At 42.1% G+C, this 17,410-nt stretch overlaps 1 protein-coding gene across 3 annotated transcripts in view; it reads right to left on the bottom strand.

The window, feature by feature from the left end:
* The window catches only part of Adamtsl3 (ADAMTS-like 3), a 308,192-nt gene that overhangs the window by 14,294 nt on the left and 276,488 nt on the right, over positions 1 to 17,410 (bottom strand). For 2 of the 3 annotated variants that reach the window (NM_001107533.2, XM_006229477.4), the window contains exons 24-25: positions 6,078 to 6,260; positions 3,726 to 3,842 (exon numbers count right to left, since the gene is read on the bottom strand). In NM_001107533.2, coding sequence (NP_001101003.2) covers positions 3,726 to 3,842; positions 6,078 to 6,260 — 300 coding nt within the window. The remainder of the gene's footprint in view (positions 1 to 3,725; positions 3,843 to 6,077; positions 6,261 to 17,410) is intronic. The other variant, XM_017589168.3, reaches the window with a different exon arrangement.

Here is a 17,410-nt window from a genome sequence, read left to right as displayed (position 1 = left end):
CAGCCTGTGGAATGGCCATTGTAGGTCAACTAGATGTACCAGAAAAACCCAAGAGAAAGGGAGGAGGCATTGAGCAACCAGCCCTTCCCCAGCATTTTCTAAACAGAGCCAACAAGACAGAGAGGAAGACCTCTCCAGGGGATGCCTTAATGCTGTCCATTTTCCAAAAGCAGGTCAGGCAGAGAAATGGAAGATGATTTAGCAGGAGGACCAGGGACAAGAGGTTAAGCAGTAAGGTGAGATGCTTTTGAGTTCTAAAAGGATATTGCCTTTTCATTAATTCTTAACCCAAATATCACACCCATCCTAAAACTACATAAATAATTTGCTCTGGAGCTATCTGGAAAGCTAAGAATGGGGACCTCCTTGACAAGCAGAAGCCAGGCAGTCCCAGGAATCACCACTTTCGTGTTACCCTTCCCTGCCGACACCCGGTAAAAGATGGGGTAGGACACGATGATGACAGGTTTGTGGAGGGCTACAGAAATCGTCAAATTTCCCTGCAATGATCATGAATAATTGATAGCTACCAGCTGTGTCCACAGGATCTCACACAGGACGGAATGGTTTAACTTATTGTTTTCCATTCTGAGTTTTGAGTTTAAATTGTAAATGGCATCATTTGCAGAGCAGAACCATAAATCGTATCTCTAGTTGTAGTTTCAGAATTTTAGTTTACTTAGAAACAGATTTTCATCAAGATGGCCCTTTACTGAGACTCTCCAAGGTGAATAGGTACTGGGTGAGACACTTTAAAAAATGTGTTTTTTTTAATTGACTCTTCCATGTTCTGTTATGAAGTTGCAGAGGCAGAGATAATGAATGAAACAAAGTTACTCAGTGTCTGTTTTGTGTTAGTGAGACTGGGACCCACACATGCCTACCTCCGGGTCTCAGTGCAAGGCGGGATGCGGTGCCTTACTTTTGAAACACTGGGCTTTTATTAAAGTACAATTCGTGTACAATGAAATGCTCACATCTCAGTTTTATGAGCATCACCATTGTGTGAACTCCTTTAACTATGATCCACAGTAAGGTGCCAAATTTTTTATCACCATTAAAGCTTTCATTTGCCAGTCTCCAGTCAGTTTCTTTCCCCTCCCAGGCAACCACAGGCTTTTTAACTATCAGTATGCATTAGCTTCACTTCCTTCTGGGGTTCTGTGTTTGTCTTCTCTTGCTTAGTGCATTATTTCTGGGATTCATTCATGTTGTTGGGAATATCAATATTGTATCTTCTTTTACTATTGAATAATACAGTTTTTCAATACACCACAGTCTTTCACTCTGCTGTCAACAGCTATTGTTTGTGAATAAGAATGAACATTCATGTACAAACTGTGTGTGTGTGTGTGTGTGTGTGTGTGTGTGTGTGTGTGTGTGTGTGTGTGCATGTTTTCATTCTGTTCGAGTGAATAACCTCTGAGTAGAATTTCTGGGCCAAGGACAGGTATATGTTTAATTACAAAGGGCCAAAGTTTTCCAGTGTGGTCTCAGCTCAACACCATATGGCAGCTTTAACTGAAATATTGCTTGCTGAAATTTAATCCATGTTTTTATCTATCCTAGTAGGCATGAGCTTGGATCTCCTCGTTTTGACCTGCATCTCCCCCATTGTCTCCTCTTTGTGTAGCAGTTTCCTCCAAGGCTCAGTGAGACCTAGGTGCTTCTACAGGGACTTAAGTCTCTGAAAACAAGCAGGTGCATAAGACCCCTCCTTCACCAAGGCTACATAAACAATGTAAGGTCTGCCTCAGAGATTCCCATCAGTCTGGCTGCCTGAAGAGACACTCAGACCTGTTAGGCTGCCTAAAAGTCCTGCAGTGAGCTCCAAGGTTCATGCTGGTATGAGTTTCCTGTGTCACAGCAGCTGCCTTTGAGGCATTTCTACTCCTGCATGTAGCTCTCCCCACACTTCTGTAAGTTAACTCTTCTGTTCATTATGTTGGACTTCGTTGGTGTCCATCCTTTGGTCTCTTGTCATTCTACCCACAGTGAGTATCCTTTCTGGAGATACCCCTTCATCACCTCGCTGCACTGAGGGTTCCATCTCATCTGTTAGGTCTAGACCTCCCCAGAAGGCCTGTCCTGATTAGTCTCCAAACTTAGTCACCAACGAACATTATATACCCCATTGCTGTGATCATTTCATCCTTCATGCCTAACTATAGAGGAGTATACACATTTATCTGTTTACTTATTTCTTCTTCATCTTTCCTACCAGAAGGTCAAATCCATACACACTGTTCTGTTCAACCTGAGGACAGGGTATGTCACATGTAAGTCATTGAAGTAACAATGGTTAACTTAACACACAATTCTCTATAAAATGCTAGCCCAATTGGTCACTGAAGGGCTGGCATACTCTGCAGAGCGCACATTTAGGTGTTTATGTACACTTCTGCATAGGTAGTTTCTAAGCCTGGGTACAAGGTGCTAAAACAATGTAAAATGATCCCAATAAGCCAAATGTTGTCTACAGCAAACGTTTAACCTTACAGTACCACTGGCCTCACGAATTTCTACTTTTTTATTAGTTGCAGAGGGTCTTGTGATCTTCTTGCCCACGGCACATGCAACATTTAAATGTTGTCTCCCATTCCAGTTTCTCTCACTGGAGGGACCTTCTTTCTCTTGTCAGAACAAATGTCACGGCATACACAAAAAACACAAGGGACACTTCTGGAAAGAGGTTGGGCTGTTCTTCAGCAGCACCCTTGCACATTGGCCATGCTTTTCTCATGATAGTCATTACACTGCCTCAGAACTGTTCACGAGTGCGCCCTGCTTAGACTGTAAGCTTCCTAAAGACTAAGTCATCTGTAGACCCCCAGTCCTAGGAGAAACAAGCACTCAGCACATATCACTGAATGTCCAACGAATAAATATTTGACTGTGCAATAATGGTAGCATTCCATCTAAAAGAGAAGAAATACACACCTCTTTTAAGTAGTGGTATCATCAGTAACATGTGGTGCAGTGTTAATGGACAGTTTGACATCATTTCCCCTTCCTAGCCTCTCCCTTGCATCTCAGGAAGTACATCTTAGAAACTACACCTTCTAGATGCCCTACGGGGATGATATTCTATATGACATATTGTGTAGCTGTGAGAAAATCCTCAAAACTTCAAATTCCCAAATGACGTAGATTCCATTGTTCTACATAATAAAAATGCATGGCCTGAGAGTAATTTCGGTTTGTCCTTCAGCTGTCCCAACCTACTTGTGAGTGGCAAGGAACAGATATCATCACCAGTTTTCTTAACTATCTTTCCTGATTTTCTTATCTCTACCTCACTCCTCTTGGTCTTCTGAAGAGGTTTAGAAGCTTGGAACACCTGGTGACGTTCTTTCAATCGCGCACGAATGCATACCAAGTTGGCATGTGTGTGAAATTAGTGTGCGAACAGAAAACTGAAAGATTTGATGCCACAACTGTTGAAGAACTTCCACCTGTTGACATTTAGATGATAACAGTCTTGAAACTGGAAGATCAATGTCTCCGTCATCACAAATAATGATGTGTTAGGGATATGATTCCCTTGAGTTCAAAAACTGTCTCATTTTGAAAGGAATAGATTGAACTACCAAAGACTGATGGTCAAGTAAGAAACCTGAGTATAGATTCCCAGGTATAGATTCCAAAAAAGCATAGAAGTTGCTCATAGACAGCAGAAATACATGACTCAGAAAGGAAATAGGTAAAAAGTCAAAATTCCAGACCTTGAGGCAGAGACTTTCCTGTTGAGTTGTTGCTGTTTGCTCTGTTTTTGGATGCCTGAAGCACTCGCTTTTTCTGTGCCTTAGGAAATGCAGTCTTATTGCCCGGTTCTCTTCGTTCTGGGGAAACAATGTGTAGCACATCTTACTGATCAAAAGCCATCAAATTCTCAAATTCTTAAAGACAACTATGAAGAGGAAATGAACTTTTCCTAATGGAGTGATGTGTGTTCATGGAAACCCTTATACAGCTTGCCTGTGTGCATGCATGGCAGAGTGAGGTGATAAGGGTGTGTAGAATTATGTACTTTACTAGAATGTGGCATTTCTGCATGCTTATAAGGTCAGCTTTTCTTACAAGATAGGAAAAAATACACCCATCACTATTAGGAAAGGAACTGGAAGAAGCAGATTGGTTAGACTGAGTTCCTCCCCATTCCAGGAACTCTGGAACAGGAGAATGAGCCATGGTCCAGAGGGACTCATCTGGTGATAAGATTGAGATTTTAGTAAGGTTGTAAAGTTTGAGCTTCAGGGTTGAAGAATAGTGGAGAGAAGCTAGTAACTGATCCCTCAGATAAGTGGCTAGCACCAGGAGCTAGTTGGTTCAGTGGGATTCTTTAAGAGAGGAAGGTGCTAGCAGAACTGAGCCAACTGTACAGTTTAGGTCTCAGTATAAGCAGAGAAGAGGACTTAGCTGAGGGCCTCTGAAGGGAACATGAAGAATTCATTCCAGCCCTGGAAAACTTTGATGGGCTGCCAGAGTTTTCAGTCTTCAGGTGCCTTTGAGAAAATAAAGGTTGCCCTGCAGGACCAGGAGGACACCAGGGACAGAACTGACAAAGACGCTACACATTTTGTCTTTAGTCTAATTCCTCTGTGACCTTCCAGTTTCCTAAATTAAAAAAAAAAAACAATAACCACGTTCCACTCCGTATTATTCTAAATGCCAGGAGAGTTATTGGAGGCCAACATTCCCTCTGAGGAGAGAGTGGTGGCCCACACCTACTGTCACAGCTCTTGGAAAGCTGAGACAGTAGGATGAAAAGTTTGGAGACAGATTTGGCTACCTAGCAACATCCTGTCTTTAGAAATCTCCAAATCCCAAATCATAAATAAATGCCAGTGTTGTACGACAGCCGTTCTGACTTCCAGTTGGGGCATCTGCATCTCTTTGTGTGTCTAGGCCTCCTAACTGCTAACAGGGAAGGTTATGAAGAAAACTCTGTCATATGACTCTTAAATATCATGCTGAACCCTCCTGTAGTCCAACTTGATTCATTAACCAACATATTTAATAGCACTCGCACCCGGGTTAGGTGCTGGAGAAAAAGAGGATAAATGGTCTCCAGTGTCCATCTGATCGACTTCTGTGGTTTATTCTCAACTCGTTCCAAGCTCTAGAGGAAACAGGGGTGTCGCTGGTTGAATCTTATGGTTCATTTTGTTGAAAAGAACTGATGAACTCCAAATATCACACCCAGGAGGAAAAAGAAAGCAGTCTAACATCCTGTGTTTGCCACTGGGGTTGAGGCGTTGAGGAACTCTGGCATGGCCTTCCGCATCATAACACTATAAAGTTATTCTATACTTGGTTGACTGCCACGCTTCATACTGTGCTGCTTCCTCAGCACTGCAATGGAAATATCAGATGCTTCCTACCTCTGAGGGGCCTATAATTTTGGTTAAGGAACTAGATGCTAAGGAAGGAACTCTTGGAAAGCAATATGTGTCAGGATATGACACGTATTAAATAGAGATCATGGAGTTTCTCTTTTTCTTTCTTTTTCTTTAATTTGGCAAAGTATTCAAATAGGAGGTAGGCATTCCAGGGGCCTTCTGAGTTAAGGTGGTTGGTGTTTGTAAGTGAAGCAGTGAAGGACATTTCTTGGAGAGAGAGAGAGAGAGAGAGAGAGAGAGAGAGAGAGAGAGAGAATGGATGAATGAATGAATGAATGAATGAATGAATGAATGCATGTTTAGGTATGTGTGCATGCATGGGTGTTTCACAGGACCGGAAGTCATCTTGACCAAAACAGTCCTCATTACAGCACCCACACACAATCAGAGTTGAGAGCTAAGCAGACATAGAGGCAAGACAGGGATAGGAAACATCCTAATTCTAGGCAGAAAAACCGCATTTTACTTAAGCAGAAGAGTAGCTTTGGAGTCCCCAGCTTCCGAGGAAAGAACTGCTATGGTAGGTGTTAGAAGTGACTTTAGGTAAGTAGTGATGGCTGGGGTAAGAACTTTGAAATGCCCATGCTGTTCACACTGTGACTCCAGTGTCAGCAAATCTGGGTCCTGCTTTTTAAACATTGCAGGACATGGGGAACAATTAGGATGGACACTCACCCAGCAAGCGGAGCCCAGAGGTTGCCACTGCTTTCCCAAGAGCATTGGTGGCTGTGCAAATGTAGGTTCCTTCATTTTCAAGGGAAGCATTCTGCAACAACAGGGATCCATTGAAAAGCAAGGAAACATTGTCACTCAGAGATCCTCCTCTCTTCAACCAAGTTACATTAGGCTGAGGGACACCTTTGGAACAAAAACAAAGATGACAAAGGCAATTCCTTTAAGAACAGGGCCACAGAACCATGAGACAAATACCATTTAGTGTTTGGAGCACAAATCAGGAAGTGGGCAAGTCACAGCTAATAGGAAATGGCTGGTTCTGTTCTTATGGCATGTGTATGAGGAAACGTGGTGCAGCACAGGCCATGGATTACGTTAGGGTACAGGAGCCAGTGGGATTGCTTTAGTCTGCGAATGGAGGTGACTTTGAAGTTAGGCAAATCAGTGGGAAAATGGTTATAAAGGAGGAGTTGGTGAAGCTGAGAATTCCTACTAAGGAGTTGTTACCAGGAAAACTTTGGAAAAACACACACACACACACACACACACACACACACACACACACACACATGCACACATGCACGCACGCACATGCACACGCACACATGATCCTTGGAGAAGCAGATTTTCTTCATTAACCAGCTTTATTAAAAAGTGTAATTTTAGAGAACAAGAGGAAGTGGTACGTTTGAATCTGGGTCAGTGAGGCAGAGGATTCAAGGAACATCACAGGAGCCTGGACACAGAGAGGATGTAAGAGCTGAAAGAATTCCTTCATCCACATCTTCATGAGTCGTAGCATTATGCTTAGCTATTTAATCTGAGAACAATCTCACTTGCTACTTAAGAATAAAGGGTGCCTCAGGTAGTGCGTGGGACTGAACTGCTAGCTGGCTTGAGGCATGGCCTGTCCTAAAGCACTCGGGGTGAGAAAGCATGCAATGGCATTCTGAAAAGGTCATTTCATTACTGTTATCATGACAAGTGCAGAGTGCCTTGCAGCAGGCAGCAGACACCGCCCAAGAGCCTGGTGGCATTTTCAAACTCTCATAGCCACTCCTCCTCCCTAGAAGGTGATCACTGTGTGCTCCATCTAGCTAAGGACCCTGCGGAGCCTCAGGAATTCAGGATTAGCTGTTCCATCCACTATACAAACATGGCCATTCAAGTCTCTTAGGGCTTCCACAATCATTCACAGGCAAGTGCCTACCACACACATGAACATACATACACATACAGCACATAGTTAGGGCGTAAGACGTACTTGTTTTAACTTTTAAATAGTGCTAAGCAGCAAAACAAACAAACCACTCCCTGTCCTTGCCACAGAGGGTTGCTCTTCCAAATTGACAGCAGGACTCCATGGCCAGTGACAACATCATACAGCTCATTGAACATAGAGAGGTCGAGCTGGTGTGCCTACATGGGGCCTTCACCCCCACGTTTTATTCTCTTTGGTGTGGGAGGTTCTCTTCAGGCTACCAAAAGGGAAACCTGGCCACCAACTCAACCACAAGCCCTTTGACCCATAATTTGTCCTGCCTGCAAGGATTACTGGGGCAATGGTGGCATTGAACTTGTGGGAGTGTGGCCAACCAATGTTTAGTTTAACTGGAGGTCCAAACCACAAGATAAAATCCATGGCCTATACTACCTAGATAGCTAGACCAAGAGACCTAGGCCAAACAAAACACAAAACAAAACAAAACAAAAACCAAAACACAATGAAATGATTTCTAATGATAATCTGCTATACTCATAGATCGGTTCTTTGTTCAGTTATCACCAGACATCAGGTGGAGAAAAAGTCTAAGTTGGAGTTCTCCATGGGTTTTCTCACCTCAGAGATAGAGAAATACCATGGACTATGTAGTGGAAAGATTGTAGGAACCAAAGGGGATGGAGGACATCAGAAGAACATAACCTACCAAATTAAGCAGGGCACAGATGGGCTCACAGAGACTGGAGTGGCAGGCACAAGGCCACTCCAGTCTGCATATAAGTTTTGACTGTGGGACTCCTAACAGTGTGAGGAGGTGTGTGTCTGAGTCTTTTGTCAGCATTTGAGACTTTTCCTCCCACTGCCTTGTATAGCTTTGAAGTAAGGGCTTTCGCCTTATCTTACTATATCTTGATTTGTCATGTTTGCTTGTTGTTTCTTGGAGGCCTGCTCTTTTCTGAAGGGAAACTGAGGGAGAGTGGATCTGGTGGGGAGAGAGTATGGGTGTGTGCGTGTGGGAGGACTGGGAGGAGTGGAGGGAGGGGAAATTATTGTCAGGATGTATTTGTGAGAGAAGAATCTATTTTCTTAAAAGACTTATCAAAAAAAATCCATTCTCGAAGAAGAGGGAACAGGATGTCAAAGCTGCTGCCTTGGGTGGGGAGGAGGTTACTGCTTTCTCCTCTATTGCTTTGTTAACTTTGGATGCCACACTGGATTCCACAGCCTTAAGTGTAAAGGGAATGCAAAATAAGAACAGGAATGTTATCATGTTTAGATATAATAGTTGAGGGCTCCAAACCCCAAGTCTGAGTTGGTTGCTCTTAGGGATTTTATCTCTAATCCCATGGCTTTGAATAATCTGAGTGTGATTGGGGAAATTTAAAGCTCTTACCTCAAGATGCTCATCCTCTGATTGCACCATCAAATAAATGTAATATAACCACTGGTATGAAGGGGTATCACAGATATGACTGAGTTTCCAAGTTAGAGAACTTTAAAATAAGATGCTTATATCTGGATGGACCAATTCAATCCTGAGTCAGGTCAGAAAGTGAAACAGCGGTGGTACGTGATGTAAATCTGGGTGGTGCAGGAAAGGTGAGGCCAAAGAAGCAGTCATGGAGATGGAACACATATGTGGGGCTGGCCCTACACTGGTGATTTTGAAATGAAGGGATCCAAGAGCCAAGGAATCAGGTGGCCACTAAAATCTGGGCGTGGCTTCCAGCTGACAGTAACAAGCAAGTAGGCCCTTGAGTCCGGCAATGAGTAGGAGCTAAATTCTGCCAACAACAGGAGGGAGGTGTATCCCCTGAGTTTCCAGACAGGAATTAGCCCTCAACAACACCTTCATCTGACCTTTGTCCCTCTAGATAGTTCAGTCAGTTCAGCCACACTCCCCTGACTGACCTACAGAACTGTACAATAATAAATTAGTGTTGCCTTCAGCTTATTGGTTTATAGGAATCTGTTACAGCAGCACATGAAAATGAATCCATCAATAAACGTTACACCGTGTTGTGGAAACTAGGCTTATCCTAAACAGGTGCATGCATATTTTTAGCTTTTTCTGTACACAAAAATGTAGAATAGTCTAACTTTCCTAAGGTCATAGTTATTAAATACAGAAAACGAGACTCAGAGCCACATAATTACATTCAGAACATCTCTTAACCAGAATATTCTGGTAGCTATCCTTTATTAATAAATTCTCTCCTAATCATATATTATAAGTAATATAATACAAGGATATAGTAATATATCCTAATATATATTAGTTATTGAGTGCTATCACTTAAAGAAGCTTATGAAACTTATTTATCTTGTTTCTACCATCCTACTAAGTGACCTAATTTTGGTAAGTTTTCAATTGTTTTCTGATTTATTTTAAAGAGTATGGGACTAGAGAGATGGCTCAGTGGGCAATACTGTTTGCTGCTTTTCCAGGGCTCCTGAGTTCAGTTCCCTGCACCCATGTCCTGCAGCTCACATAACTTCATCTTCATGAGTCTGCTGCTCTTCTGGGCTCCAAGAACATGCATACATATGTAGACATATATAACCATGCACAGACACATACACATAAACAAAAATACATCTTTAAAAAGAAGTGGGGACTGGGAAGACTACATTTTATTTCTTTAAGGCAAACAATCATATCGTTCGAGAGCATTCTAATTTTATATCTCCCAGTATTTACATTTCTGATCCAATTTCCTTGTCAGTGTTTATGGAATAACACTGAGTAATAACTTCAGTAGCAGGAACTCTCAAGTAAATATCTGTCTCCCCCAGATTCATACATGTAAACCTAACCAACCATGAGTACAATAGATTACAAATCCTTGAGTAAGAACCTTTCCCAAGAAACACATATTAACAGTGCTCTTCCCAAGGCTGGATTGAAATGAAGTTGGGATACTGAATACTGACTTTCAGACCCCTTCCCCACAATGATTTTTCCCTCAGCAATCTGATGTGGCTCCAGCCGACAGCCTCTGAATTAGCACCAAGTCCCTGGGAAAAACCAGCCAGATTCACTCACCTTAGGTATCCCTGTGCAGTGTCCTACCCACAGGAGGCTTGTGAAAGTAATACTACACCTGAGAAGTCAGAGAAGTTCTTTGGGGCCCAATATTATTAATAACTCTAGCTTTCTAAGGACAAAGCCTTTTCTTTCAGAGTGTCTTGGAAGGCTTGAACACCCTCTTTATAGGGAAGAGCAATATACCAGAAATTCTGAATTCCTACTGCAATTCAAATGATCAGAGGAGAGGAGAGCCCAGGATCAGAGAGGTCCCTCATCTGCAGATCTTCAGTGCCCATTTTCAAGTTGTTGGTGCTGACAACTACCTTGCTAGTAGAAAGCAGGCCCGATATCCTGCCTTGCTTCTGATTGGTGCGGACAGAGAGGTCTGGACAGTTTATTTCAGTACCAAAACCAAGGAGGGCCAGACAAGTCAGAAAATGGGTCCAAAAACTTGTGTAACATCCAAACCCTGAAACTACATTGCTTAGAGACAAACACAGTTGACCAGAAGCCTCTGTGTGACAAGCACATGAGGCTGAGTCTGCAGTCAGTGAAAGCCTGCAGCTGCTGGGTACACTGCACAGCAGTGCGATATCAGTGAGACTTTCGATGTGGAGTGACAAAAGCCTAATTGCTAAGGAGACAACGCGGGGCCTTAGCACCTAAACCCATCATATTTTCCAACGTTTTCAAAGGGTTGAAGGACCAGAGGAAGCAGGCCGGATTCTTCACACTACTGCACTTTGCAGACTTTCAAAACTACAAATGTCTACTTCACGTAGATAGCTCTGACATGTCAGAACTGACCTAAACACTATTTGTTTAACCTCAAAGGCAGACATTCCCTCAAGACTCACAGCTCTGAAATATCTGGCAGTCTGTTTCCACAACTCTGAAATCGCTTTTGGAAGGTGAATGTTGTGGGGAAAAGTTCAGCCCTTTAGAGGCTGGGAAACATGCGCTGCACATAGTCTGCACCTCAAGGGCGTCTTTAAAATAGTCAGTGTTTAAAAAACAAATTTCCTCTGTCCTTGAAAGGCCATGAAATACTCCACACTATAAAATCCCTGGCTTATGCAGACCGCTCTACAATGCCAGCTCTTTACATAGGATCCCCGAGTATTTCTGCTATCTGTCCTTGCTTCCAGCAATTTCACAATATTCCACGAGTCTTCCTACCCTCTCCCCTAGAACAAATGAAGGCCTAAACTAATATTGCCTGCCTCCAGAGAATCATAAAGAAATGATGCTGTCAACATATACGGTAAGAGATTTACTGAACACAAAGTAGGCAACAACAAAGGGAGTTGTCACCACGAAATGTAACAATGAATAAGAACTCACAGCACTGGCATCCAAGACAAGACAATAAAATGACTACAATGAAGACTACAACTTCAGGACCAACCAGGCAGCAGAAGTTTGAGGAATATCTTTTAGAGCTAACTGCATGCCCCTTTCGTCCTTTCTGGAAACGAAAGGCCTAGTTATCATGGAGGCTACACTCAGAACTTCAAATACACAGCTTCAGCTCTTGCCATTTGTGGAACTCTCTTGAATAGATCTTGATGTACATTCCCTTTCTAGAAATGATGTCACCAGACTGGTGTTATCAGTACCCCCAGAAATTTGTGCTGAGGCTCTAGAAATCATTTGGGTCATGGCAACTCTGTCATTAAAGGTCTTTACCCAAAGTTTTCTAAAAGTTTTCTTGCGTCATGGAGGAGGATGTCACCAAGTTCTCTGCATAGGATGGTCCAACCTGACCTCTCAGGACACTCGGCTTCTGCCTAAAGACTGGGCAGTGCTTCCCAACTGCCAGCCATAGTCTTTGAACTGCTGGAACTCTTCTCCAGGGTCTCATCTATAGGCTACAAAGTGTTCAGGCAACTCTTCCATGTATTGTCTCGGGGCTAGATCCCTCCGGTAGTTCTTTGAAGAACTGCGTGCAAAGTCAAGGGCTTGTGCCAAGTGGACACAGTGAAATGAGGTGTTGCTGAGCATGCCGTTGTGAACACGTGACATTGAACATATGCCACTGAGCATACAGCACAAACTACTGACTCCGAGTGTTGAGCAAGGGGAGGAGAATCTTACACATAAAACAGTGGGAATTCCTAAGACTCAGCCACATGAACAACATTTTGGTAACTTACTCACCTAGCATTGGCCTATAGGTAGACAAACTACCATCCAGTTTTTAGAAGCTGTGTGCTAAAAGAATACTTATCCAGAGGGCATATGCTAGGATCTACAGGGGGATTCTGGTCAATATGCCCAAACAAAACAAAACACCAAAACCACAAAACTACCGCCGCCGCCACCACCACCACCAAAACAACAACAAAACAACAACAACAACAACAAGCCACTGGGAGGGGGATTTTTGAGAGAAAGAGTCATTTTAAACAGGCTCTACTCCTGCATTTTTACTTTCCAGATATTTTAAGGATTGTAAATGGCTTTCTAAATCGACATCTAAAACACAGTAAGAGTATATATTTCAAATCTATAAGTGAGGAAAAATTATCCTTAACTTATCCTGAACCAATGTGTTCTGTTCATAATATAGGAATGAGCAGATAATCCTCAAATTTTATTTTTAAGTCTTCTGAAAAATCACATATAAATATTTGTAGGTAAATTTATTTTGGTAAAGATGGTTCTTCTCCTCCCCGTTCTCTTCATTTCCTTTCCTTTTTCCTCCACCCCCAACTCTTGCTTTCATCACAGAGATCTGTGACTTAGAGACATCTCAGAATCTTCATGTATAATATAACCCAGTAGTCAGTGGGAACAAGAACTGTGGGGGGATGAGACTGTCATAGGAATTTGCCCATATAATCCTGCATCACCACAAATATTTTCTCAAGATCATTTTCTGAAAGAGGTATTATTCAACTCAGTAAAGAAAGCTAATAATTTGGCAAATCAGCAACAAAATTCCTAGGTATATGCCAAAATATTTTAACCTAGGCAGAAAAGACTGAAATTAAGAAATACCTTTACATTTTACAATATGAATCTTCAGAACTGACTATGATCACAACCATGAAGGGCTCAGCATATCCTCACTCATCACCCAGAACGCCAAGCATGAGAATTCATTCCAAATGAGGCCCATATTTCCTACTAATGGCTTGCACATACTGGATGGATGGTTAAGTAGTATGTCTGTAACCTCTACATACTATTTTTCTACCCGATTTATCAATGGGTAGCAAAGGCAATGACAGAAGTATAGGGCTTAACCCTACACTACTGATAAGCTTAAGACTTTCTAGAAGTGAATTTTGGAAGTGATGTATTAAACATTATTTACATTCTAACACCATATAAAGGCACAAAAACATTGACTTTCTCATGACCTATTTGGCTGATTTTTGTTACGGTTTGTTTGGGTTGTTTTTTTTTTTTATAAGAAAATAACATCAAAATGCAAAAAGTTCGATGTGCAAAGATGTTTCTTTTATTGCTACATATAATGGTAAACAAACAAAAATAGTTTCCAAAATTAAGGGATTGTTTTATTTAATCTATACTCACTGTGATGGTTTATTCATGCTTGGTACAGGGAGTAGCACTGTTAGCAAATGTGGCTTTGTTGGAGTATGTGTGTCACTGTGGGTGTGGGCTTTAAGACCCTCATCTTAGCTGCCTGGAAATCAGTCTTCTCCTAGAAGCTTTCAGATGAAGATGTAGAACTCTGAGCCCTGCCTGCACCATGCCTGCCTGGATGCTGCCATGTTCCCGCCTTGATGATAATGGACTGAACCTCTGAAGCTGTAAGCCAGCCTCAATTAAATTTTGTCCTTTATAAGAGTTGCTTTGGTGATGGTGTCTGCTCACAGCAACAAAACCCTAACTAAGACACTCACACAGCAACAACCCATACAGACATCGATGGAGCAATGGTACTGGAGACTGAGCCTACAAGAGAAGGCTGGTGAATAAGATCTCCAACTAAAACCAGAAGAGACAGTCAGATCAACAGCTATGCAATTAATGACACAAAATACAGAAATAATGAAAAACCAAAGCCACATGGCTCCTCCAAAGACATCAACTTCTTCAACCACTGCATTCCAGAATTCTGACATGCAAAGCGCTGGATGAAGATTTCAGAATTTACTAACAAAAACAGTCAGTAGCTTTAGAGGAGATATGATGATAAAAGTGAAGTGAGTCTAGAGTCTGCAGAGCGGGCAACAGAGAAGGGGATGTCAGCAAAATGGACAGATGAATCAGCAACATGGAAGGAAAACTCAGGCAGGAAATTAATATTTTTAAAAAGTCATATAAAAAGAAAAGAAAGAAAAGAAGAGCTCATCAATAAGGTGTGCAAAACAAAATACCAGGGAAGAAGAACAAGGTCAAGGTTCGAATATCAATTTTGAAATCTGAGCAGCACCCACCGCTGTGCATAAGCCCTGCAGTGAAATCAAGAGATGTCCTGTCTAGTTTTATATCAACCTGATACAAGTTAGTGTCATCTGAAAGGAGAGAACCTTAATTAAGAATTTGTCTTTAGGGGACTGGAGAGATGGCTCAGTGGTTAAAAGTACCATCTGTTCTTCCAGAGGTCCTGAGGTCAATTCCCAGCTACCTCATATGGCTCACATAAGACTGGGCTGGAGGTGATTCTCTAAGACATTTGCTTAATTAGTGATTGTCCAAAAGAGCCCAGTCCAGTGTGGGAAGTGGCATCCCTGGATTGGTGGTCCTGAGTACTATAAAGAAAGCAGGCTAAGCAAGCCATGGAGAGCAAGCCAGTAAGCTGCTCTTCCACAGTCTCTGGATCAACTCATAACCTTCAGGTTCCCACCCTGTTTGAGTTCCTGCCCTGATTTCCTTTGATGGTGAAGAGTGATGTGAAGTAGAAGAACAAACCTTTTTCCTCTAAGTTGCTTTTTGGTCATGGTGTTTAATCACAGCAATAGGAAGCCTGACTAAGACAAAGACCAAATTAAGATAGGAGCACAAGCTGGGAGTAACAACAACAACTGAAGGCATAGAAAATCTGCTCAGCGAAATCATAGCACAGAAAAAGAAATGGACATTTAAACACAGAAGCATTCAGAACCCCTAACAGACAGATAAAGAGAAGCATTTCTCAAGAATACATCATGCGATGTCAAAAGCACAAAGCGCCCCCTCTCTCTCTGTCTCTGTCATCTGTCTGTCTGTCTGTCTGTCTATGTGCATGTGTTCCTGTGTGCACATGCATGCTTGTGTGCATGGACATCGTGTCTGGGTCCCTGTTCTTATTGGGGTGGGTGGGGTATACCAACTTATATACAAAGAGAAACACAACAGAATAGTATTAGACCTCTTACAAAAGCCAGGACAGCATGGAACTGTATGGTTCAAGTCCTAAAAGTAAACAACTGCCAACAAAGATTCTTTCTTGCTTTATCCAGCAAAGATACATTGAAAACTGGTGGAGAAAGAAAAACATTTCAAGACAAGTGGCTCATGACTTCCAAGCCAGCCCCACAGAAGACAGTCAAAGGGTTAGCACATAGAGTGGGATAAAAAAAGACAGACTCAACTGCAAGCGTATGGGAATGAATGTATTCCAGGAAAAGATGAGCAAAGAAGATAGAAATCTTGCTGACTAACACTGTAAGCCAGTTAATGCTAATCAAACTAATAAAGATAGAGAAGATAACAAATATTAACAAATCAGAAAAGCCAAGAAAAGCTGTCAGAATTACTAAATGCCCCGAAATAATAATCTCACCTGTAAAAGCTTCAATTCTAACCACTAGAGACTGATTGATTAGATTTAAAGCAAAACAACAACAACAACAACAACAACAAAACAACCAAACAAAACTACTTGACCCTTGGAGCTGGAGAGAGAGCTCTGTAGTTAAGAGCACCAGCTGCTCTTCCAAAGAACGCAAACTTGGTTCTCAGTACCTACAAAGGACATCTCAGAAGCTCCTATAATTCTAGCTCCAGGAGAGCAAACTGCTTCTGGTCTTTGTGGGGGACCTGCACACACACAGCACACAACCACATGGACACATACACATTCACATAAAAAAAAGAAAAGAAAAATAATTCTTAGAACAACAGCAACAACTTTGGCCCTTGTAAAGGGTTGGTCTGATGATGCTTGTATTCTAATGCTAAATTCTCAAGATGTTGTTTCCCCCAGCAAACAGATCCTCACATACAGCAAGTGATGCTATGTGAACCTTGTTCCCCAATTTAACTGGTCGATAAGAGTCTAGATAAGAGTCGATAAGAGCCTGTGGGCAGAGGAGGGAGAAAGGTGGGATCAAGTGAGGGGATTGCAGATAGAGAAAGAGAGGGGAAGAAAGAAGGCAGAGGTAGAGGAGGCTGCCATGAGAGGAGATGGACCATGAGTGACCAGGAGAAACGACAAGTAACGAGGGACTTTATAGCTGGAGAGTAAGTCAGAATAGCTCTAAACCTGCCCAGTCTAGGCTTAGAGCCTGTAAATAAAATATAAAGATTGTGTCTTTTGTACAGGCTAGCTAGGATTATAAATTTATTTTACCGGCCCCAATTATCTGTTAGCTCACTCATGAAAGTCAACTTATGAAGTGAATGGGAACTTCAGAGAGGCTGGAATCAGTATCCTGAACCCTGGTAAAATACAATCCAAACCCAAATTAGAAGACACAAAGAAGGTCAGTACATATCAATATAAGGAATTCATCAAAAAGATAAAACTATTCTAAATTAAATGCATTGAATGTTGGAGACATGATTTTCATAAAACTAACACGCCTGGCTCTCAAAGCAGAGGGCTGGACTCACAGGCCTCTAAGACCTTCCATATTCAACTATACATTCTTAAAAAATATCAATTGCACCTTTCTATTTCTCAAGAGAGCTTTCTTTTCATATTTTGACTTCATCCATTTATGAGGCAAGATGGGGCCAGATCCAGACTGTTTAACCCAGCACTGATACATGTGGACAACTGGACATCTGGACACGTAGAAAGAGTTGTGCATTCAGAGGACATGACAACATAACGGAGACATGACACACTTTTCCCTAGGGCTAGTCGCACCGCCCAAATCTCCTCTTTCATTCTGA

Source organism: Rattus norvegicus, chromosome 1 (genome assembly GCF_036323735.1).
Source record: "Rattus norvegicus strain BN/NHsdMcwi chromosome 1, GRCr8, whole genome shotgun sequence".
Lineage (NCBI taxonomy): Eukaryota > Metazoa > Chordata > Mammalia > Rodentia > Muridae > Rattus > Rattus norvegicus.
The sequence above is the reverse complement of the archived record's forward strand: the minus strand, read 5'-3'. Positions and strand labels throughout refer to the sequence as shown.